This window comes from Meriones unguiculatus, chromosome 1, assembly GCF_030254825.1.
Source record: "Meriones unguiculatus strain TT.TT164.6M chromosome 1, Bangor_MerUng_6.1, whole genome shotgun sequence".
In the NCBI taxonomy this organism is placed as follows: domain Eukaryota; kingdom Metazoa; phylum Chordata; class Mammalia; order Rodentia; family Muridae; genus Meriones; species Meriones unguiculatus.
The window spans coordinates 178293367-178318700 of NC_083349.1; the positions used below are offsets into that span (position 1 = coordinate 178293367).

At 47.6% G+C, this 25334-nt stretch overlaps 1 protein-coding gene across 4 annotated transcripts in view; it reads right to left on the reverse strand.

The window, feature by feature from the left end:
* The window catches only part of Grik4 (glutamate ionotropic receptor kainate type subunit 4), a 426381-nt gene that overhangs the window by 35803 nt on the left and 365244 nt on the right, over positions 1–25334 (reverse strand). For all 4 annotated transcript variants that reach the window (XM_060372150.1, XM_060372148.1, XM_060372145.1 and 1 more), the window contains one exon: positions 7868–7981. In XM_060372150.1, coding sequence (XP_060228133.1) covers positions 7868–7981 — 114 coding nt within the window. The remainder of the gene's footprint in view (positions 1–7867; positions 7982–25334) is intronic.

The window sequence follows — 25334 nt, forward strand, 5'->3', positions numbered from 1 at the left end:
TGCTCTCAAACGACAAGCCAAAATAAGCCTTCCTTTCCCTTGCTGGTTGCTTTGTCTGGGACTCTGTCACTAATACAGGTGCCCTGCTCTGTGTGGGATGTAGACACCGGGGAAGAGAACAGTAAGTTCAGGTGGTAGGCGTGGCCCTGCTCAGAGGGATGATGTAACGGGGCTGCCTGAAATATCTGCCTGTACTTTGTTTCTATTCTTAAGACCAATTGGGATAAAGAACAGAAATAACAAAAGTAAAAATAAATCTATTCATTCCTTTATCTAGCATACTGAACCTCCTTTGAACAAATTGGGGTTTCTGGGGCTCAGTGTTGTACTACTGAGAAGATGGTGCTCACTGGCCAAAGGTCACTGGACATGGCATTCATTCTTCCCTCTCTCCTTCCCATGCCTTCAAGTAATACTATATGTTTAGAATAATCACGTTTTACAAATCAAAAGGCATATCTAAAATTCTAATCTGGCAAAACAGTAGCTTTCCCTTAATGGACCCCATAATGGGATCTTGTTAAGAAGAGGTGGGAAAGAATACTTTAATGCAACATGAAAGTGCAGCCTCTGAGAGAAAGAGAGAGGGAGGGTAGGGGAGAGCAGCTGACATTTGAGCTGGGTATAGAAGGGCAGGGATGGTTTTGTGCTGTGGTTGAGAAGAGAAAGGGTGTGTGTGAGCCTAGATAAGGAGATGAGAGGAGGTGTGTAACAGTAGACCTTGCTAGGAGTTTGGACAGCTGGTAAATAATTTGAAGTATGAGGTTGACATGATTAAAATTTTAAAACAATCAAGCAATCAAGCAAGCAACCATCAGGCTGCAGTATGAGGGCTGGAAAGAGATGATGAGCAATTCCTCTGTGTTTAATATGTATAGTAGTAAACATTTCCTTGTCCCTGCAGCAGGCATCACTCTGAAAGCATCGTGTATGTGTTTAATCTGCACTACAACTCATTTTTACAGATGAAGAAACTGAGGCACATATAATATGTAGCTAATAACTGTCAGATCCAGCATTAACTGCAGGAATCCAGGCTTGAGTCCATGATTTTCACCATTATTTCTTAGTGAATGATGCTGATGACTGTGGTTTTTGGTTGGGACAGTAAGAGAATAAGAGAAGACACTTTTTCACTGAGGAGAATCTAAGCCACTTTAGTGACAGCAGCTGAAGTTAAAGCAGAAGAAATGGAGATTACTGGGAGTTTTAGAACTGCTGAGGAGTGAACAGAGCGGGGCCAGCTCATGTCATTGAATGCGATGGGACTGAGGGAAATGGACCAGTTTGCTGAATGAGATTACTCAGATACAGTCTCTGAATATCCCAGGGCACTAGATTCGCTGGGCAAGCTTCCTCAGTAGACTTCTCTGTCAGGAAGTTCTTTCTTAGATACAATTTAAGTCCACCCTGCTGAAAGGAGGCCTTTTCTCATTCTCTTGACCAGCTTACAATGCTGTTTGGGTTGTCTGTTAGCGATGCAGGTGGAAGGAAGTAGCCATGTGTGAGATATGTGCTGCTGGAGTTCAGTGAGGAGCCCAGGGGTAGAGCGGCATTGTCTAGGGAAGAATGCAAGGAGAGGGGAAAGGTGTGGACAGTCAGGAGACAACGGTGACTCAGGTGCCAGGAATGGAGTTCAGTGGGTCAACAGTACACATGCCAAAGCCAGACTCCGTAGCTGTCTTGTCAATTAGCAGGGAATGCTCTTATTTTGGTCTTAGGGGTGGCTGAACAGAAACAGATTACTCTGTGATGTTAGGAATAAGAAAAATATCCCATAATGGATGTTTAATGACCTATATTTGGAACAATCTGAAGAGTCTCAGAAATTCACAAATTGTTTCTGATAATCTTTAAGTTTCAGAAACATTCTAGCCACCACTTATTTTTCTGGAGTGTGTGTGTATGTATGTGTGTTGAATAATGTCTGTAGTGTATGTATTGTGCAATGTGTGTTGTATGTCTGTGTGCCTGTGTGTGATGTGTGTGTAGTATGTGATGTGTGTATTGAGTGTGTATGTGTGGTGTTTGTAGTGTGTATGTAGTGTGTATGTGTGATGTGTGTATGTAGTGTGTATGTGTGATGTGTGTGTGGTGTGTATGTGGGATGCCTGTGTGTGCAATGTGTGTATAGTGAGTGTGTACGTGTGATAAGCGTATTGTGCATGTGTGATGTTTAGGCAGTGTGTGTTGCTCCATGAGCACACATTTGGAGGCCAGATGCTGCTGTTGGGCATGTTCTTTCATCAACCTCCAGCTTGTTGTGGGGAGAGTCGCTCACTGAACCTGGAACTCATTGTTTCAGCCAAGCTGGCTGGCCCATGAGCCCCTGTCATCTACCAGTTTCCACCTCCACAAAACTGGGATGCAGATGCTGCCTTAGTCAGTGTTCTGTCACGGTGAAGAGACACCATGAGCATGCCAGCTCTTAGAGAAGAAAGCATTTGATTGGAGCCTTGATTACAACTTTATGGGGTTACTCCATTATCATCATGGCGGGAAGCAGACAGGCACAGTGTTGGAGCAGCAGTTGAGAGCTTTACACGCAGCAGGCAGAGAGGGAAAGAGACACTGGGCCTGTCATGAGCTTTTTAAACCACAGGTTCACACCTCTTTCCCAAACAGTCCCACTCCCTGGCGACTAAGCAGTCAAACATATGAGCCTATGGGAGCATTCTTCTTCAAACCACCACAGATGTCACCAATGCACCTGGTTTTTACGTGGGTCTGGGGGATCTGAACTCAGGTCCTTAGGCTTGCACACCAAGCACTGTATCACTGAGCCATTTTAACAACTCTCTGGAGGCTTTTTGCAATTTTGCTGACCTGGGATTACATTATACAGTGCATGCATGTAATGAAGTATTACACGGTACCCCATGAGTACATACAAATTGCATGGTTTTGTGTTAAAAATAAATTAGTGAGTAAAAACAGTTCTTGACTAGACATTTACACCGCGTTAATTACTCTTACGCTCATATAGAAATCTTGACTGCATCCAGATGCTCACCTTTTGGTAACAATTACTCATTAGTCAGGTGACCTTATTACATGGAAAAAAAGAGACTCTAGATCCTTACAGATTACAAATGAGAACAAATTAGCCCCATTTTTTGCTCAAAGATAACCATCAATCAGAGAAAATTCACAAAACAGTAAACACCCATTATTTAACCTCAATTTCATCACATTGGTACTATTATTTTGAAGGCAGCTTCTCTGTGTAGTTGATATGGGGCTCTGGAGGCAGACTGCCTGGCAGAGGCATCCTGATACAGCTGTGCTCACTGAGCACACGCACTCTTCCCAGCTCTCCTGTGCTGCAGCCAATTCAAGAATGTTCTCTCACCAATTAAGTTTCTGGTACTTTCTAAGCACAGGGCCTCACACACAGAATGTACTCAGTAAATATTTGTGAAATAAATGTATAAACTGTCAGGTCTGCTCAGTGTAAGTTGTTGATGCCAGAACTCATTTTCTCACTCAGTTTGGCCCTATTATAAATTAGTTCTGAGCTGTGGAGCATACTAGGGCCTCCAAGGTAGGGCTGGAGAAAGGAGGAATTCTGAACCAGCCTGAGAGACTGTTTTGCTCAGTTAGGGTTCCCCAGAGAAACAGAAATAATGAGAGCTATAGGTATATATTTATTTATATATTTCTATAGCTTTATCATATCATAACATCTATAAATCATCTGTCTATTTCTCTGTCTATCTATCAACTATCTATCAACTATCTATCTATCTATCTATCTATCTATCTATCTATCTATCTATCTATCTATCTCTCTATCTCTCTCTCTATTTTTCTGTATATCTATGTGGTGGTTTGAATAGAAATGGCCCCCATAGGCTCATATACTTAAGTGCTTGGCCATTAGGGAGTGGCATTACTTGGCAAGGATTAGGAGGTGTGGCTTTGTTGGAGAAAGCCTGACACTGAAGGTGGGCTTTGGAGTTTCAGAAACTCAAGCCAGGCCCAGTGTCTTGCTCTGTTCCTGCTGCCTGCTGATCTGGCTGTAAACTCTCAGTTACCTCTAGCACCATGTCTGCCTGCGTGTGTGCTTCCTGCCATGATGACAGTGAACTAAAGAGTAAGCTAGTCTCTGTCACAATGATGAGCGTTTCCCTTTATATAGTTGCAATGGTTATGGTGTCTCTTCATGACAATAGAACTTTGGCTTATCTATCTATCTATCTATCTATCTATCTATCTATCTATCTATCATGTATGTGTGTATGAATTTATATATTTATCTACCTATTATCTGCCATCTACCTATTATCTATCACCTATCTATCTATCCATTTATCTACCTGTCTATCATATTACGATTGACATATAGCTCATGTCACATAGCTCATGTGACTGTAAGAGTTTGTAGGTCCAAAAGATCAACAGGCTAGAATCTTAGTCAGATCTCTGCTCTGGTCTGAGGCAGAATTCCTTCTTCAAAAAGCCTCTTTTTGCTTTTATAGCATTAAACTAATTGAAAAAGACCCACTTATATTCTTGTGGTTGGATTAAGTCCCTCCCAAAATAGTGTTGAAGTCCTAACTCCCATAACTTGTATATGTGACTATGAAACCTCATTTAAAAATAAAGTCCTTGCCAATGTTATGGAGAGTTAAGATAAAATCACACTGGATTAAAGTGATCCCTGTCACAATGATGAGTGTCCTTATAAAAAGGGAAATTTGGATATAGACACATGGGGAGAGGCTGAATAGATTCAAAGGCAAAAGTTTGAAGGAGGCATCTCTATGCCAGAGAGTTCTAGGCAATTAATTACAGATGTCGCTGCACCTCCATGATACATTTCTAAACAGCACCTGGACAAATGGTAGTCCACACATCTGGAGAAGCTGTAGCCTTGCAAGCTGACACATAGACTTAATGTCCCAGAATGTGTTACAGGGGAGTAACACAGCCACAGATTTGTGAGGTAGGGGATAGTAAATAATTGTTTGATAACCTCATTTAGGATGTCCACAGGGTGGTGACTACAATGTAGTGCTGGACAGAGTTGTTATTTGATACTGCGGTGCCCTTCCTGAGCAGCCTAGATGTGAGTAGTAGAGGGTGAAAACACCTGGGATTGGGTGTCTCCAGCCACAGGGATGCCCATAGGTCATCAGGTCACCATCAAGGTTCTAGCTTCCTCAGTATTGAGAAGCCAAAGCCGCGGCCTGATTGTGTTTCTACAGATGTCCAGATCAGGGCAGTATGGAGAAACGAAGTGTGTCTCCATTGCTTTTGGAAGCCCTCTCTGGGCTCAAGAGAAAGGAAAAAGGAAGCTGGAGACATGGGGCTTGCCGGAAGTCAAAACTCCCATTCTGGAGTGAGAAGTTTGGATTCAAAGCCTTTCTCTGAGATAGCCACAAGTGTGAGTTTGGTCTCCTGCTCTGTCAGATGGGATTTTAGTGCCCACCCACTTTCCCTTAGAGAACAGTCCGGAGGACCCAATGGGAAAAGGCAAATGCACCCTGCAGGAAGTTAGCAAAGACCACACTGGAGAGGGTGTTCAGCTGGCTACATAGAGCAAAGATGGCTCAACTCACACCTTGTTCTTTGGCTTATTAACACGTGATTAGCATGTGTGAATTCCTAGCATGTGTCCTTGACCTACTTTTAAAACTGATCGTACTCCTGTCCTCGTTTCTAAAATAAGCACAGAACAACTGTGTTAGTTTCCTAGGCTGGCCAAGTCAGAGTCCACAGCCGGGAGGCTTACAATAACAGAAGTGTGTCATCTCCCAGTAACTGGGGATAGAAGGCCCAATTGATGTGACAGCAGAGCCTGGCTCTCTCTGAAGCCTCTCGGAGAGGGTTCTCATCTCTCCTAACCTGTGTGGTCGCTGGCGATCCCTGAGGCTTGTTGGCATGGAGATGCCGCCCTGCAATCTCTGTGTTTGATTCCACATGGCCTTCTCTCCTGTGTATCTGTGTCCAAATCTCCCCGCCCCCATTTTTTTAAAAAAAATTGTCTTTAAGACAAGATCTTACTAAGTAGGTTGGACTGGCCTAGAATTTGCTAGGTAGAGAGGACCGGGCTTGAACTCACAGAGGTCTCTGCCTCTCTACTGCTGGGATTAAAGCATGTTCCACCTCATCCAGCCAAATCCTCCTCTTTTTCAAGGATGCAGGCTAGTCATTGGGTAAGGACCTGTCCAAATCCAGCGTGCCTTTACACTCACCTCTTTATAACACTGGCAAGAACTCTATTTCCCAATGAGGTCATGAGCATGGATCTTGAAAATGAGGACTTCAACGTGTACCTTGAAGAGGCACAATTCGACACCAAACCAGACCCCCATCACAGCTACTCACAAGTGTGTGTGGGACATAGAGGCTTTAAGCCAATGGGAGCTTTCATTACAGGAGGACAAGGGAGAATCTGGGCTTGGAGGATCACAGCCTCCTTACTCCACAAGGCACAGCTGTAACAAAGTCCTCACTGCCTTCGCCTCTGTCTGGGGAGCCTAACATTCGACTCTTATCTTTTCTAGACACTCTGGCCACCTTTCCCAGCCAGGTAGCCCAGCAGAGAACATGCATCTCTGATAAGTCAAGCCTGCTAGATGGGCTCTGCAACAGAGTGACTTGTGTCCTGTAGAAACCTGGTCACAGCTCCAAATGCTAGCCCTCTTTGATTCCCAGGGGATTAAGATTTACTTATAGGAGTGACACTGGCAAACTGTTGTTTCTCCTCCAAAGCAGCATCTCTGTGAGCCAGGCTAGAGCAGCAAAGACACATGGGGTCTCCTCTCCCGAGAGGCAGACTTGGAGGGTTTGTGGGCAGCCCTCCACAAGGGCTAGACTTTATCTTAACTCTTCCTAACACTGGAAAGAACTCTGTTTCCAAGCAAGGCTGCATGTTTAGGTACTGGGGCTTAGGATTTCAGCACGTATTTTAAAGGGACACAATTCATTCCCAAACTAGAATCTACCTCACAGTGTCTGGGACACAGAGGTACTCAATAAAGGAGAACCATTGTCATCGTGTCTCACGGTGTCAGGTTGCATCCTGGAGAATGTCACAGTTAAATTATGACCACTGAAAAGTGACTAGAATACAGGGAAATCTACATGACAGCTGTACACCTAGAGGTAGTTTAGACGAAGGAGGAGAGGAAGAATCTTCTGCTCTAAAAATGGAGGCAAAAAAAAGTTTCCACTATTGGCTGGCCACGGAGTGATGATCCATTTGATGGATGGCACACAGCCAGGGTGGCTCTTTCCTCCTCTTTCCACCAGGCAAGACATCCAGATGTCATGTCCATCTTTGCTGACTACTGTTGTGTTCCTATGTATTCGTTTTGATGCTTTTCGCAGCCAAGAAAAAAAAACTTAAAAAAAATAAAAGCCAATAAACAAGCAATGTAGACAGCCAGGTTTAGCAGGTATAGAGCTCTGCTTTGTATTCACCAGCACCAATAAGCAAGAAAGGGCAAAGCCCACACCCCCACACTCTTACAATGCCCAGAATGAACACAGTGGATCCTGGAGGCAGAGGAGCACTGATCAGTCTTGCAGTCTCATCTAAGCTGTGGCCCCTTCCTCCTGGAAGAGCCTGACTGAGGCCAGTCCCCAGTCCCCGGCACACTATGTACCAAGTGGCACTCCCGGCCATCCCTATTTAGAGACAGAATCCTTCTTTGCTGGAAATATCCCAAGTGCGACTTTTTCATCTCTTCTGTTTGTAAGTTCCTGCAGCTGATGGAGGAAAAAATAGCCCCAGTGCATTTGCATTTAAGTCCCGCAAGCTAAATATTTCTGTGAGTCATTCATTATTACCATATAACTCGGTGTTTGCATGCAAATAACTTTAATGGCATAAATGCTTATAAAATAAGTCTCTTACCATATGAACTCTGTAAAGAATACTAATTCCCAGCGTCATGAATGGCTTGGAGAAATCAATCACTTTCTCACGTTCAGCTGTGATGGTGAGGCCTGCCACAGCCAGATCAGCTTTCTGAAAGGACAGAGAGAGGCTGTTACAGCACGTAGGACACAGGAGATCAGTGACCACAGGCTGTCCCTGCTAAGAAGGTGTTATTCTCGTCAGGCGTCTTGGCTCAGTACGGGTCTGAACCATCACTCCCATGTCGAAGCTGTGACTCAGGTCTACCTACCTATTGGGCCCCTCTGAATACACAGGTAATATACAAGCAAGAGGGCACACAATCACTGTTCAGATACAATTTCCAAAGGTTCCAGGAGAGGAGACCTTCTGGGCAAGCTTTCTCAATATTCTTCTCTGTCAGAAATTCTTCCCTGGATACAATTTAAATTTGTCCTGTCTGAAAAGAAGCCCTTTCTTCTTGTCTATAAGCCAATACCTGGGGCTCTAAGAAAGCCCCCAGGCCCGGACTCAGTTTTAGCCCACCCTTGGCCTAAGTAGAGAATTCATCAAGCTTACTCACTGTGCTTGCCCACGATTCCCTAGCCTCGTCCACAAATCCATATGCACAAAAAGAGACTGTTCAGTTCTCGACAGCAGTCCCCTAACACAGTGCTCAAAATGTAGCCTATGGGGCCGCCTCTCTGAACCACCCACTGGGCCAATTAGAAGGAAAGTTCCGGGTCATACATAGGATTCTGTATTCATGGCAACTGATTCCAACCTATATTGTAATATTTAGGAGTGAATAGTTAAGCGCCACATTTATCACCCAGGCAATATAGCTAATCAGAAACAGGAAGGAAAACAAAGTGTCCACAAGTCCATTAGTGATGAGTGGGTTTTGGTACCCAGAGCATGTGTATGGCCGCACACATCTGATGACTGCCAAACCACGGCAGAGAAATTAGGACACTGTTGTGCTTTGGATGTGACTCTCTCCCATGGGCTCTTGTGTTTGAACAGATGGTCTTTAGTGGTTGAGGGAGGTCGCAGAACCTTCTGGAACCTGCGGGGCCTAGCTAGAAGACAAGGCCGGATGGTGGAGCTTGTGGGTTATATTTTAGCAGCCTGGGACATTCTGTCTCTCACTTTCTGATCATAGAGGTGGGAGGAAAAGCCATGCTGCAACAATCTTGCTGCCACGGACAGAGGCGCCTGCTACCATGCCTTCCTCGCTATGGTGGACTGTTTCCTTTGAACTGTGAACCAAAACGTATTTTTGGTTAGGCTTTTGGTCTCAGCAATGGATAGTACCTAATGCCGATGCTGATGTGACTCTGATAGAACCTAATGCAGACCCTCACTCAGGCTCAGGAATAGAGAATCTATTAAGTTTCGCTTTCAGCATCTTCATGCAGATCTTCCATCCTCAATTGGTTCCCCAGTACAGGTTAGCAAACTTAGACCCTAATCAAGTAGAGCCATCCTTCAAAGACACTGGAGTGCAGATGAAAGAGCACTTTTAATAAAGAAGGGGAAATATGAGTGGCTCTTTCCATATTTCGGTGAAAGTGTTGGTGACTGCCACCAAGTGAATGAGCCCCTGGGTGACAGAGTGGGGTCTGATTAAAAGATTGTCAGCATCTCCATTTGGGGGGGACACTTCAGAGGTTTTCTGAGGCCCTTCGGAACCCCAGCCTCTCGGTGACAGTGGTGCTGACTTGAGTTTAGCTTCTGAGCTGAATGCAGAGCGACAGAGGCAGCCCCAGAGGCCTGCAGGTGCAGTGCTATGCCTGGTGGATGCGGGTGTGCCCTAGAATAGGGGCATAGCCCTGTCTGAGACCCGAGGAGGAGCAAGAGTTAAAACCATTGGAATACAGAACTGAAGTAAACGTTAAGACAGCAAGGAACTGGGGAGGTGGCTCAGCCAACCAAATGCTCGCTGTGCAAGCACTGATCCCTAGTACCCATGCCTAAACTTTTATTAGTGGTGCACACTTGCAACCTCAGTGCACCTGAAGCCGTGCCCTGGTATGTCCCCAGAGCTTAGTGGCTGGCCACCTTAGCCTAGTTGGTGATTAGAGACCCTGCCTCAAGGTGAACAAGTGACACTTGAGGTTGACCTCTACTTCCCCTTCCCCCACCCCCTACGCACATTCATGAAGATTAAGATTGGGACTACCCAGTGGCTTGGTGGCGCTTGCTGAGCAAGTGTGAGGACCTAGATTTATATCCTTAGCATCCACATAAAAAGCCAGGCATGCCTGTAACCCTAGCATTGATGGGGGTGGAGACAGGTGGGTCCCAGGAGCTCACTGAGCCCAAACTGGAAGGAAGCCTCCAGTTCGGTGAGAGACCCTTCCTCAGGGCAATAAGGGGACACTGTCACATGGCACTGCATACAGCACACACACACATGCAGACCCGCACATACGCACCCCACACACGCGTACATGCGCACGCTCACACACATACACTAATTAAACATTTTTTAAAAAGATTAAGACGACAAAACAGGCAAGGGGCAAACACAGCATCTGTTCCTTCCTCCGTGATTTCTTTTTTTTTTTCAGAACTCCAAATCAATTAACCAAAGTAAATTATGATGACCCCAGATTTCTTTTTTATTTTTTTCCCCATATTCAGCTTTCCTCTAAAGGGGGCAAACTTTGGATAACAATTTGGAAATCATTTTGCAAGTTTATGCATGTTGGCCAACAAAGACATTATGAATGCCAGAATCATCCATATGTCCATATGGACAGAGGGCTGGAAATGGGCTCCATCCCTCTTCCCTCCACCTGTGTAGGCAGGACAGCATGCCCCCAGCACGTACAGGACGTTTCTGCCCCAGATTGGACCACACATAGAAAACTGCCTTCAGCTGCCAAGGCTGATTCAGCGCCTCTCACCCCGTGTCTCTCTTTCTTTTCTCCCCAGACTGGAATAAGTTGGGGGCAGGGAAAAAGAAGAAGCAGCAGCAAGCTACAAGAAACCAGCAAGAGGTTCGGTGGTGGCTGTTTTTTATATTTAATTGACTCAGTACAGAAGAGTAATTATCTACCTTGGCTTCAGCGCACCCCCGGGTGCCAGCCACGATCACGTGGGATCAGATTATTCCAAAAGATGTGTGTTCATTTTCTTTTACCTTAGTTAAAAAGACATCATGCTATAAAGCAGCCTTCAGATGAGGAGATAATGTGCCATGAAGACAGACTAACAAGCAAGGGGGTTGGGAGTGCACGGATGCGACGGCGGCTAAGGCTGGAGGCTGAGGGGAACAGGCAGCCTGCTGAGGCCCTGCGGTGGGGTGAAAGGCTATGTTCTCCATGGGGGAGAAGGCAATGGGTAGGAATCGGGGATCTGGATCTTGTCACACTGGGCCCCAATCTCATTGTGACTCTGGCATGCTTTTCTTTACCTGGAATGGGCTCCCTAACTGTGAAGAGGCAGGGTTCAGCTAGGGAGCTCCCTGGCTTTCCCAGCCATCAGTCCCACGTGTTTCCAACCCGCTTGAGCTCACGTGACTTCCCTTAACTAGCCCCAGAAGGTGATGGCAGCATGAAATGGTGCAGAATGAATGGGAATGAGAAGCTGAGGGGGGAATCTGGCTCTCAGGCTGGACAGAGACTGCAAGGACCTAGCATCTGCAAAGGTAAGGAAGGAAATTGTGAGGCTCAGGCCTGACCCTGGCATCCTAGGGCTGGAAAAGCAGACTGGGCTAAGAGTTGGGCTGAGATTAGAGACAGGAAAAGGGAACACACACTCACCCACTGTGTGGTGGGAGCAACACACACACACACACACACACACACACACACACACACACACACACACACGGGTGTTAACCGTGTCCCTCGTGAACGCCAGGCCTTATTTCTTTGCTTAGTTTTGATTGAAAGTATTCTTTGAAGGCCTTTGTATGCTGCCTCTGAGGGATGCCCTGCTTTTATCTCCTGGACACTGGTGAAATTTACAAGGCTGGGCCAGGCAGGAGCTGGCCTGGAGGTGACTTCCAAAACACACCCCCCCCTTTGCCTCTTTGGAGGTTAAGGGGGGGTCATGCAGCAGCCACATTGCTATCAAAGCTCAAAGCCCGAAGGCTGGCCCACAAGTCTCTGGGGATCTGAGCCCGGGCTGGGAGGAAAGGCATGCTCACAGTAGGGATCCCATCCGCACAGGCTGCCTGAGCCCACAGTCTCTCCCACGGGGACTCCACTGAGAACGATGAGGACATCTATTGGCAGCCACAGAGCCTGGCCACCCCAAGTGGGACAAAGCTGGTACAGTTACCTTGGCTGCCATTTTAAGACAGCCACTGCCTCGCTTTGTGCAAAATCCTCTTGCTTGCATCCAACAGGTCTCCTTGTGCGCTGCCTTGCCTCCTCCACATTTGTTTTTCCCTGACCCATGGATGAGGGGACAATCAGTAGGCTGCCCCTAACTCTCAGTGGTGACTCGCTCATGTTCTTCAGACAAACTCTCTGGCTAGGAAGTGAGCTGCCTATGGAGACAATGTGAAAATCTGGAGAGAGAGTTGTAAGGAGGAGTCCTAGAGGTGTATGAACTGTAGAGTAGTGTCATGTTGCATCTAGGTGTGCTGGCTGACAGTCTTCAGTGTGGAGCAGACCTGTCTGGACTCAGACACTCTCTTGCTCTGTGACCTTGAACAAGTCATTTCACTTCTCTTGGCCTCAGTGTGTGCGTCTGTCAAGTGGGGGTAATAGCAAAACCCACCTTCTACAGTAGTGGGGAAGGTCAGTGAGAGGGTGTCGGCATGTTACAAGCATGGGCCCGGTTCTGTTATTGGGGTGACAATGGTGATGTGGGTGCTGCTGAACTTGATGATAGAGATCATCTCAAAAGGCCGTCTAGAAACACACCTGGGACCGTAATGAGTGACAGGCATGCTAGTAGGCCCCTGTTTACTCGGCCCCTCAGGTCTTCCCCCAACGACTGTGAGACTGTTCGGGGAAACAGACACCGGTTGGAAAGCAGGCATTCTCCATATCCTTCTGCAACCTCTCTGAAAGAGTAGATCGTGTGCCCTGCCCCCAGCACCTTGCAAGTGTTCTCAGCTCCATGTTGCTGCCTCTGACCAGCTTCTAGAACTTACTTCTTTCCGACCTTTTCCCACAAGTCTCAGTTTTCTGCCCCAGGAAAGCCATTTGCCCCTGCCCCTCAGCTCCCCATGCCTCTTTGTGCCCAGCCTGCACCTGCTGCTCATGAGGATTCCCCCCGCCCCGCCACTCATCCCCCAGTGGTCCTTTCTTTAACACTGTAATTGCATCATTTAACTATGGAAGGCTCTGGGAGGAAGTGTTGCTCAGAATAAGATGGTGCTGAGCCTCCCCGAAGCCCTTATTCCGGGTAGATTGACTCTGAAGAGCTCAGAAAATTTCAATCAAGAGAAAGCTGAGACTGGAAAGGGACTGGCATTCTTTGTGACATCCAAAAGGAAAGGGGCTTTGAGGCCAATCCTCTCGTCCCCCTGCTGAGTTCTGCGACTATAAGCCTGTGTTAGCAGCACCACACTAAACTGGGTCCCAGTTCATCTCTGTGACCTTAGGAAGCCCTCATGGCTTCTCCATGGCCACTTCTCACTTTAACATGAAATAACAATGGCCCATTCAGGGTTCTTAAGAGGCTAAGTGAGATTGCACACCCCATGCATGAAGCACAGAATATATATATATATATATATGCACATATATATGCTTAGCATATAGTATAAACATAACAAATGATCATTAGTATTATTTTCTAGAAAAATTCACCTTTGTACCATGACAACTAGACTTTTGGTTTGTTGTTGTTGTTGTTTGTTTGTTTGTTTGTTTGTTTGTTTTGCTACACAGACCCCATGTGTCACAGGCTGCTCTTGAACTCACAACCCTGCTGCTTCAGGCTCCTCAGTGTTGGACTTAAACAAATCAACCTTCAAGTCTCCTGGTTTTGTGCTTTCTCTTAAGAAGTGTCCTGTGAGCTGAGTGTGTTGGGTATACTTGGGAGGCAGAGGCAGGTGGATCTCTTTGAGCCCAAGGCTAGCCTGGTCTACACAGTGAGTTCCAGGTAAGCTGGAACTACACAGAGAGGCCCTTTACACTCCCTTAAAAATAAAACCCGCAAAACAAATCTCCTGTGACTCCCACACCCACAGTCCATCCTGATCGGTCAGCCAGTATCCATCCATTGTTCCCTCCATCTTGTACTTGTCCATTTATATAACTGACACATGAATATTCAGCCATTGACCCCACCCACTCCTCAGGACCATCCAAAGCTTTCCCCTCTATGCAACATTTCCTGGCCTTTTTTTTTTTTTTCAGGAGTAAGCCTTCCCACCTCTCAGTCACTGACACAGAAAGGACAAGCCGCCATAGTGTGCCTCTGCTAGAACAGTGTCCGGGTCCATTTGATCTCAGCTGCTGACTTGTCATGTGACCTTCACTTCTCTGTGTCCCCTGAAGATCTTCCCTGGTGAGGTGGGGACAATGACAATCCCCCATTAATGCCCTTCCGGAGTGCAGGCCTGGCCCACAGAATCTCTGACCATTGTTTCTTGCCACTGTGTCGACCCTCGTGTGTCTTATCTCCCCATTTTTACAATTTCTTGAGGCAGGTGTTAAGTCTTTTTAAAAGGAAAGACACACAACATAGTCGTTCTTAGTACTGTTTTACTGACAAGGAAGCTAAAACCCAGAGAGATTAATAATTTGTTCAAGCTCACACAGCTAAAGAAAACTAGCTTCAGACTCACATGTTCAGATCCTCAAGGGATCCTTTAAGGGACTGTTTCCTGGTGAGTGTCCCCAAGTGGGCATATTATCAGTCTCTAAGGACAATTAGTATAGTTCAAGGGCAGGTGAACACCACCTAAACACAATATGCGCAAGTGCTTTCTTGCCAACAGTGGAACCGGGCTGATTTTTGGCTAATGGCTGATATGGGAGGGATTTTTACCTTTTTCAGAAGGCCCAAATGAAGGATTCTGGCCAGACACAAGCCCTGGTTCATCAGACCATGGAACTTGAAGCCCCAGTTTCCCCACTAGAGGGTGCACTCCCCCTCCCTACTAATGAGCCCCTTACCAGCCAGGACAGCCTTAGCAGGGAGCCCAGGCCCACGCTGACTCAAGCAATTGTCAGCAGGGTGCTAATTACACTTCTGGAAGGGACAGAGTAGGCTGGTCTGGGCTGAGCAGGGGGCCATCTGCAGGGCCAGCACTGTGGTGAAGCTGCTCCAAAAGGCTCTCTGTGCCAAGTGCCCTGCCGCTCATCTCCACCCATTCCAGATGAGAATATGCACATTTCTATCTTTCCATCGATTCACCTGCTGCACGCCTTTCTCCCACCACCCCCATCTCTGCAGATGCCCAGGGAACTGGAGTCTCAGGGCAGGGAGGCGAGGACCCTGAAGGAGCCAGGGACTCGTGCCCACTGCTGGCTCTTGAGTGTCTGGGGAAGTCATCACTTAGACTCCATAATAACACACATCTGCTGTCCTCCTGCTTGCATCATCAGGCTGGAAGCCCACTCCACCTGCCGAGGGTGGTCAGGGAGAATGCCAAGCAGTCACATGGGTCCTGTGAAGGGTGTGGTGCCCCTGCCCACTGGGTAGACAGAGTGTTCATCCCTTAGCTGTTTCTTTCTTTCAGAACCAATATACGAGGCGAAGGATAAGAGAATACAATATAATTGTGTCCAGTTTTGATCCCCTGTATAGACACACACACACACACACACACACACACACACATTCTCTGTCCAGTTTGGTCACCTGTACGCTATTATCCCCACCCTACCCCCATTCCTCCTAAGCGTCCATTCAGAGAAAGCCCTCACCACTCTTTGCAAGCCTGTTCTCTGGGCCTAGCCTGTCACAGTGGTGCTGGGGGATGGCAGATGCCAGAAGCACATTAGCATTCATCAGGGGCCGGGGGAGTGGCAATGTCATCCCCACATCCAAGTCAACCCTGGTGCTATTTCTCGAGGTGACAGTCTATTCTCAGGGTTGGATGGATTCCCTTAGAGTTAAATTAAAATCCCCATGAAATATTTACTTGGCTGGGCACAGGGCTCCGTTACTGGCCTGTGAGGACAGATCGAAAGAAAGATTGTGAGCTGTGGGGAGAGGGGCCTATCTCATCATTTGAGGGTGAAGCCTTAGGGAACAGGGGTCTGAGCTGGGTCAGGAGGCTGAGAAGACAGTGTTAATGTCTCCCGACAGGGTTCCATTCACTGTGCTCTTTCCTGCCCTTTGTGGTCACAGGGACACACGCCAGAACCAAAGCTCTGCCTTCACGCAGTGCCTCACTCGGCCTCAAACTAGACTAGCTGTCTGTTTCCACTGAACACTCTGTCTCCTCTCTGTCTTTCTCTGGCTCTCTCTGCCTCTCTCATGTATGATATACATGTGTGTATGTGCATTTATGTATCTGAGTGCAGACATATATACGAGTGGCATGGCGAGTGTGTGGAGACAACCTTGGGGATCAGTCTTTGTCTTCCACTTGGTTAGTTTTTGCCAAGCGATGTAAGCCTAGACGAACCTGGGCAAAGGGGACATCAGTTGAGGAAGAGCCTCCATCAGAGAGGCCTATGGCATATCTGTGAGGGCATTTTCTAGATTGTTAGTGATGGAGGAGGGCCCAGCCCACAGTGGGTGGTGTCATCCCTCAGCAGGTGGGGCTAGGTTGTTGATGAAAGCTGGCTGAACAAATGTCAGGAAGTTGAGTCGGGAAGCATTCCTTCCTGGTCTCTGCTTCAGGTCCAGTCTCCTGAGTTCCTGCTCTAATTTTCAGTCCATGCTGGATTGTAACCTAAGAGTTGTAAGTGGAAATAATGCCTTCCCCCCGGGTTGCTTTTTTTGTCATGATGTTTACCGCAGCAACAGAAAGTTGACTTCATTGTTCGCTGCTACGTGTGCCAGGCTAGCTAGCTTTCAAGCTTCCAGAATTTTCCTGTCTCTGCCTCCCATCTCTCCATAGGGACACTGATATTATACATGTGCCCTACCATGCCGGCTTTATGTGAGTTCTTGGGGGTCAAATTCAGGTCCTCCTGCTTGCATGGCAATCACTTTACCACTCTGAGGCACCTCTCTGTTGACCTCTGGATGTCCATGTAATGGGCCACTTCCAGCCCTCTCGAACTCATCCTGCATCTTATTCTTTATGTGAGAACCATGACCTAAAATTACCTTGCTAGCATGAAGAAGGAGAGTTCCAGGAGGCAAAGGACCCCTGTTATGTGCAGTCCTGGCCATGTCTGTGGAAGTGCCTTTCCTATGGTCGGCCTGATTAAGGGCCTGCTGAATGCGTGTGATCAGGGAGTAAATGGGTGGACACCCGGAAGAGGAACCCAAGCATGGAGTGTCTCACTTCAGTGAGGACAGCTTAAGCGTAGAGCGCTTGGATAGAACCTCTAGGTTCTAGATACTGTTCATGTAATTATATGCCAGCTACTTGGCATCTCTGTGCCTCGGTTTCCCGATGTGGAAAACAGAAGCAGTGAAAATATACATTCCATAAATATGTTATAAAGTTTAAATCAATGAATGTATCAAAAGCTTCCAGGACAGTGCCTGGAACAGGATATGCCACGTAAGAGAGAGCTGCTATTGCTTGTTTGTAGTTTAAACTAGTTTAGATTTAATTTTGTTTATTAAACTGACTGCTTTAGAAAATTCAATGCAGATTTTGAAGAGTGCAGAGAAATCTCACGATTGGAAAGTCGGTATGTATTACATACCCTACACATTGTTTTCATCATAGTGGTGTAGAAGGGAAGCAGCATCCAGACTTTGGGTCTCAGTGGCGGTGACGTCATCACATCGTCACCAAGGCCGCTGTTACCACACCTGGTTTCCTGCAGAATGGCCCCAATTCACACAGCTCACGGAATAAAAAGAGAAGCCTCTTTGAGTTTTCAGGCTATCACATGTGTTTCTTCTTTTTCTTTCTCTCTTCCTTCTTTCCTTTCTTCCTTCCTTCCTTCCTTCCTTCCTTCCTTCCTTCCTTCCTTCCTTCCTTCCTATGTTCCTTCTTTCATTCTTTCCTTCCTTTCTTTTTTCTTCCTATCTTTCTTCCTTCTTTCCTTTTTTTCTTCCCTCTTCCCTTTCTTTCCAGACAGGGTCTTACGTAACCCAACCTATCCCCAAACTCAGTATGTATCATAGGATGACTTTACATTCTGACCCACCTTCCTCTGTCTCCCAAGTGCCAGGATTACAAGATGTGGCACCACAATGAGTTTATGCTTGAGAAAGGACTCAGGGACTCTAACACCTCAGCCACATTCCCAGCCCAACACATCCAAATGCCTGTTATTCATCTAGCATCCAGTCCACAGGGAGATATTATCTCTAACAAGGCTATGTGCTCAGAGACACTAAATTCCTCCTGTGGGCACTCTCGTGTCCCAGCCCTGTTGGGTAGGATCTGGGAGACAATGGTGATGGTTGGGAGCATGGCTGGTGAGGCTGACACGGGACAAGGCTCACTGGCTTCCTCGGTGCTCGGGACTGCATCTCTAACTGTGAGTAGAGCCTTTCCTAGACTAACTGTATGGGCCCTCTCCTGTCACTCTGTTACGGGATCCAGGCCTCTTCAGGGTCTGAGTAGAGCATGCCCACGCAAGCTCCTGAAGGCAGCCTCTGGTGTTCTGGGGCTCTGACAGGATGGCAGCTTGTGGTAATATCGTTCCTTCCTACTTGCCAGGCCTGTGATTATGAGTGGTATGCCCCACAGGCTTGGTAGGACTGTTTTCATTAGGTGGGATAAAGTATCACCATCTGATGTGAGTACCACAGAAACCATCCAGAGACCTTCCAGACTGTGGGGACCTCTAGGGGTCCTTCATTTCTTCTAATGTCTTCTTGTGCAGCTCTGACTCACAGACTGGCTCCTGAGCCACGCCTCCTTCCACCAGGAAGGAGCAACTGGTGTGGCCACAAGTGGAGAGTGTGCCCAGTGCTCATTTCAAATTGGTCCTTGCACGAGCAGAGGCACTGTGGAAGGCAGCAGGCATCTCCCAAGCCCCCCCTCCAGCACCCAGTCTTTGAAGGAAGAGCGCGGAGACACTGTGGTAAATCCTCACCTCTCTGGAGGAACACCAGTGGGTTTGGTCTTCGGGGCTATGACTCACATTGCTGACCAAAAAACTACCCCATGCAGAGCTGTCACTCTCAGGGTATGTCTGAGCCCTGTGGCTACCTCTACACTCCTTGCTAACTGACCTAGGAGGAGAAGGAGGCTCCCTGTGCAGAGCCATGTGGTGGTATGATGTCGGGACAAGGCCACCTTTGAGAGGGGGATGTAGAGAGCAAAAGGCAGAGGAAAGGGTCAAGAGCAAAAAAGGGGGCCTTTGGGGTGTTGATACTGACAGCAATCACACAGGCATGGCCCCTTGTCATAATTCCCCATGCTGATTCATACTTTATACGCCTTTCTGTGAACCCAAATCAGCAACATTTTCAAGATTAGTTTCTTTGTGTTCGTGTGAATGCCTCTGTGTGCTGTGCACATGTGTGTTCAGGTACACACACCTGTGCACATGGGCGGAGGCCAGGGAAGAGCACTGACTGTCCTCTCTTGCCGCACTCTGCCGTATTCCTTTGAGGCACAGTCCTCCTCTCTCTGAGCCTGGGAAGCCAACAAGCCCCAATGATCCTCCTGTCTCTGGCCCACTTGAAGATGGGCTTGCAGGTATTTACGGGGCACCCAGTTTGGCTTTGTGGTGCTTGAGACATGAATTCTGGTCTTTGCTATTGGGGCAGCAGTCACTCGTAACTGCTGCCAACTCTCCAAGCCCATTTTAAAAACAGGATTACCCAAATAAAACATAGACGAATGTGATTCGGAAGACCGTTGTCTGTCTAAGGCAAAAGCTGGTGAGATGAATGAGGACTGTAGGGGTGTCCCTAACTGTGCTACACCCTCCCCTGTTGACTTCACGTGGGTGGGGAAAGGTAAACTCAGTGATGGTGTGTTTCTGCTCAACATCTGGGTGACTTCTACAGCAAGAAGAGGCAAAGTGAACAACTGAGATCTTAACTGGGTTTGGGTTTGCATCTGGATGGAGATAATCCAGATCCGGTGTCTGGCCTGAAACACTGAACAGCCTGTTGCAAAGCCCCAAGGAGCCACTTCTGCATGCTCTGAGCATCCAGCAAAGCCTGCAGGGGAGAAGGGGCCTGGCCTCTCCCAGAGGATCTGCAGTCACCACACCCTCAGAACCCACTGTCCCCACCCTAGTGGAGTCTTCTCAGAACCAGAGGAGGAGAGATAGATGACGCTCACAGCACCATGCATGAACTACTCCCTGGTTGTACCTGGCAACAGGCCAGAGAGCTATCAGGGTCCCTGGGGTTAGTTACTTAGCCTCATTGAGCAGTGAGTAAAGTAACACTTCTCTGCTTCCTCCCACGGTTGCCATGAGGATGGAAGGAGGGAAGAGACAAGGCCCAGCGCAGATAAGTGCTCAATAAACTTCACTGCTCTTACTCAGATGCAGGTTTTGATTCTGGGAATCCCACTTCTTTCCTCCACCTAGTCCTGTGAGTGCTGGAGAATGCGGCCTCTGCTTTGGGCCATTCCTGTGGGGTTTTCAAAGGCCAAGGCCTGCTTCTCTGTTCCCTCTACTCTCTGACTCTCTTCTATCATTGGCCAGACTGACCCAAGGTACATACATGCCTACTGTTTCTGCTGGCCACATACACCCTTGGTCTTGCTCTCTACGGGCATTTGCAGGCAGCCACAGCCCACTGCCATCTGGGACACAGCAGGCTGCTCAGTATGCCTTCTGGATTTGAGTAGGAACTTGCCTAGCTTTCCCCAGCAGCTCGGGTTCACTGACCTGACCACATGCTGCGTTCTCAAGGGACCCAGCTCTTTTTGCTGTTGTTGTTTTTCCTGCCTGGAAAGCAAATGCATATGTAAGTGGAGGCAGAGGCTTATCATGAAGCCAGCGACCAATGTGAGAGCACTGAAAGGGACTGAATGATCTCTTAGTCCTGTGGGGCCTGGGATGGCTGTTTGTGTAAGTGCCACCACAGTGCCACTAGTGCCACCAATCCAAGGCTGACTTGCTGGGGTGTGTGCGAGAGAAATAAGGTGTTTCTGACGAGCACAGGACAGCAAGTAAAATAGTCTGTGGGTCGGACTGCTGGAGCATATCACGATTCTGTCTGGAACCTGTGAGCCAGCGAGACCAAGCCAGAGCAAAAAAAGCAAGCAGAACACTAACAGCCCTGGCAAGGACAGGGAGGGGGCACATTTGGGGTTCACAAGATTGTGAAGGATAAGCAGGAGTTGCCTGCTGGACAGGGCAGAAAGCCATGGCCTCCTCAGCAGATTTAATGGCCGAGGCCCCTCCCTCTGGGCAAGGGAAACCTGGTATATTTTGAGAAGTGCTGACCACTGTCACTCAGAACTGGGCCACAGGGGACTGGCCTGGAAGATTTTATGTCTGCCTCTGGCCCTGGCCCAAGCTCTCTTGCTTCCTGAAGTTTCAGGATGTGAGAGGTTTCTCCACATTCTCCTGCTGCTATGAAGCTAGCTACATAATCCCTTCCCCACCACAACAAACTAAAATAAATGCTTCTTCAAGGCCTGCTGCCAGGTATTTTGTCACAGTACTGAGAAAAGTAATGAATGCTGTGACTTATCCAAGTCTGCACGGCTCCTAACAGATGAAGACTGGTGGCCAGCAGAGAGACGGGTGAGGTGAGGGGCCAGTGAGCACAGCCTTCCCATCTCAACATCCCCACCTCTGGTTGACGGCTTCAGAATAGAACTGGAGCCCAGTGCTGCTGGCTTCCTGGCCTTCCTCACCCACCTTGCTGGCTTGCTCTACTCATGCCCCCTCCTCTTCAACATTGCAGCTGCAGCATCTCTTTAGGGCACACCATGACAGTCCCCTCTGCCATCCCAAACAGAGAGCAGGAGTAAGCCCACCTTCCCTGCTTCCAACCTGTTCAATATCCAAGCACAGTTCACTCTAACTCTGGAATGCCTACTGAATCTGTCACCTCCATGATCATCATTCGGGTCTGCTGGTTCCTTCCCAACCCATCCATCCAATTGGCCAGTCCTGGGCACCAGGGGTTCTCAAGCTGAGCTAGACTGAAAACTAGCAGTTCTCCACCCATGGTATGCATTCCAATAACTCAAGGGACCTGTTAACTAGCAGGTTAAATGCTAGTTAAGTCTCTCACTCAGAAAGTCTGGGAAAGGCATGAGAATTTGGATGTACAGCAAGGAGACGATGGTGTCCATGCCTCTGATGCATGGACTACAGTTTGAGAACTTCTGCTCTAGAGATCATTCCTGCCAATCCTTGGCTAACAAGCTCAAATGTCTCTCCACCACCTTCAGACCATAGTCCTATCTCCTTGATGTCATCTATGGGGACCTTACCAGGCTTCCTCTTCAGCCCCACCTCAAGGTACTGACGTCCACTTTCCTCTGCTTGCAACTCAATTCCTTCTTTCTTGTTGCTTGTCAAACTCTTTCTTGTCCATCAAGATCCAAGCTGACAATACTTTCGCTTGAAAGCACCCTAGTGTGTGAGAATGACTGTGGACTTGGGTGTCAGTGACACTCAGCTTTGAAGTCAAGATCAATCACTCTGTTAGCTGTGTGACTTGTGACTCATTAGTAAGCTGAAATTAACCACGGCTTCTTCATTATACATATGAATAATAGCATTTATATTGTAAGATTGTTGTGTAGGGAGGAAATGATTCATAAGGAATCCCCACAGGTACTAGGTGTTCAATAAACAATATCCATGATTTTCATTAGCTCTGCTCTAAAGTCTTGCCTGGCTCCTATAGCTTAATGACTTCCCTTCTTCTCTGCTCGCATAAATTTGGCGCATGATCCCACTTTGCACATATCTCATGCTATGGCTTCATGTTATATACTGGGCCTCATTCCCCATGGAATCGGGCAGTAATATGAATATTAAAAAGTGGACTTTCCCAGCAGACATGTGGGCATTAGGCTTCACAAACCACAGGCACTTTCCTAGGAGGAAAATATACTGATGGATAAAACTCCACACCAGAGGGTGTGATGGGTGAGCCTACAGCATTGGCTGGGGTAGGGGCCATGGTCACTGCGTGGACAACATACAACCCCCACTGCCCTACTTCACAGTTCTATATTACAGAATGTGAACTCTGTGACATTCAGCCTGAAGCCACAACCATTACTAGGTAAATACATCCAGGGGCAGATAATATTGATTGGCTAAGGATGGAAGTGCATAAGCCAGACCATTAGAGGCGGAGCTTCAGGAATGCATGCTATTTGGGAAATAAAAGAGCCTAAGGATCAGGGTCAGTACCCTCTGAGACAGGCTGAGGGAGCAAAGATCCTAAAACCTGGGGGGCGGGGGGGGGGCTTGAATGAGAATGTCCTATGGGACTAAGGCAGAGGCTAAGTCCTTTTTTGCTGAAAACAGCGTGTGACCTCAGACTAGACCTAGCACACAGGGGATTCTCCAGTCAGGTGACTCACTCACCCCTGTCATATGAGTAGGGGACTGGGACCAGAGCATCCTTAGAAGAGATCACAGTGGTACTGTTCCCACTGTCCACAGCTTCCTTTCTTGCTCCTGCCCCAGGTCAATCTCCTGCTGCTCATCTCTTCTCTTTAGCTGCAAGTCATCCCTTTAGAAGGCTTTGGGTCCTTAATTAACACATTCTCATTTGCTCTGCAGACCCCTCACTCCCCTTAACAGCTGGCACTCAGTGGGGAAGGCAGAAATATTCCCAGTGAGGTGACTCTTCTGATACATTTCCCAGGCTGCTCCCAGGCACCCCTGGGGTTTGGAGAAGTTCCCAGTCTGAAACAGCCGAGATAGCTAGAAAACTAAGCGAAGAAATGCACTCGCTTCAGATTTCTCCTATCCACACCTTCAGTGGGAAATAAGCAGCATGGGGATCTAAAAACCCACAAGCCAGATCCCGAGGCCTTCCCTCAAACCTGCAGCTGCCGCCTCTGGGGCCTCCATCTCCACAGTCCCAAAATAGGATCCTAGCCATTTTCTAGATTAGTATTCAAGCTGTGTGTATTGTCAGGTGGCATGACAATATCATGCTCAGACCTGTCCAGTGTGGGCTTTTCTGGCCAGTACTTATACCTATATGTTTGCTGTCTATGTGTTGAATATTTCTGCTACCTCCGTTCCACCCCACCTGTAAGCTTCCAAAGACAGGACCCCTGACCCGTTCTCCAAGACCCTGCCACACTGGCAGATATATGCTAGGTGTCAAGTCAGTCTGCTGGCTGATGCCCAGAAAGCTTTCTTGTGTCATCCTTGGTCTGACAGCCAGGTTGCTGTAAACCTACCAATGAGAGCTCTCTCTAGGATGCCAAAGAAGGACTTGTCCCATGACACCTGGCACCTAGTCTTGCCAACATAGGGGCGCTTTGACTGTGTTTCATGTTCCACACCCCCTGCATAAGGAGGTCAGCATACACAGGTGACCATGCTTGGTCAGCATACACACGTGACCATGCTTTCCCTCAAGGAGCTGCCAGAGCAGTCATCCAGCTTTCTGCTCTTTTTTTATTTTGCTATGGCATACTTTGGTCCTTCTCTCTATCACTTACCCCTGAGAGGACGGTATATTAAACATGATGTCTGTCCTTCTAGCTAGAAAATTCCCAGAGAAAAGGTATCTGGTTTCAAGACCCAGAGTTTCCAGGCATTCACGAGTCGGGGATCCATTTCCTCCATCTGTAATGGTGTGTTGGCTGCTCATCACAGAACCACCCAGAGTGCTTGTTTTCTCATTTCTGTGACAAAACAAATTCCTCACAGAAGCAACTTAAGAGGAAGAGGTTTATTTTGGCTCACAATTTCAGAGTAAAGTCCATCATGGTTGGAAGGGTAAGTGGCAGGAACACAAGGCTATTGCTTCTTACATCCAGGAATTAGAGAATAAGTCCACAAGCATAGTCAAGTGACCATCTTCAAAGCTCCACCCCTAACAATACACTTCTCCCATTTAGAACCCACAGCCCAGGACAGTACCACAAGCTGGGGATCGAGGGTCAAACACATCAGCCTGCTGGAGAAGGGAGCATTTTACATTCAAACCACAATACCCCCACTTTCTAGATACAGGGTTACATGCATATGTGTAAATCAAATGTCACTCTTAAACAAACCTCTGAGAGCTGTCTTACTTGTGATCCTGGAGCAGCCTACTCCTTCCTCCCTATCCTAGCATGCAGATGCAGAGGACAGGAGCTTTCCACTCAAGTCATTCTCTGCCACAGCCACCTGTTCTCATGTTCCCATGGTGCAGTGGGAAGAACATGAGACTGGGGACTGAAGAGGCTGGGGACTGGCCACATAAGTAAATCTGGATGTGGGTTAAATACAGAACTTCGCAAGGTCCCATGTCTCCATCTCTGGAACAGGGTAATAATCCCTACCTCATAGCTATATATGGATAAATGGAA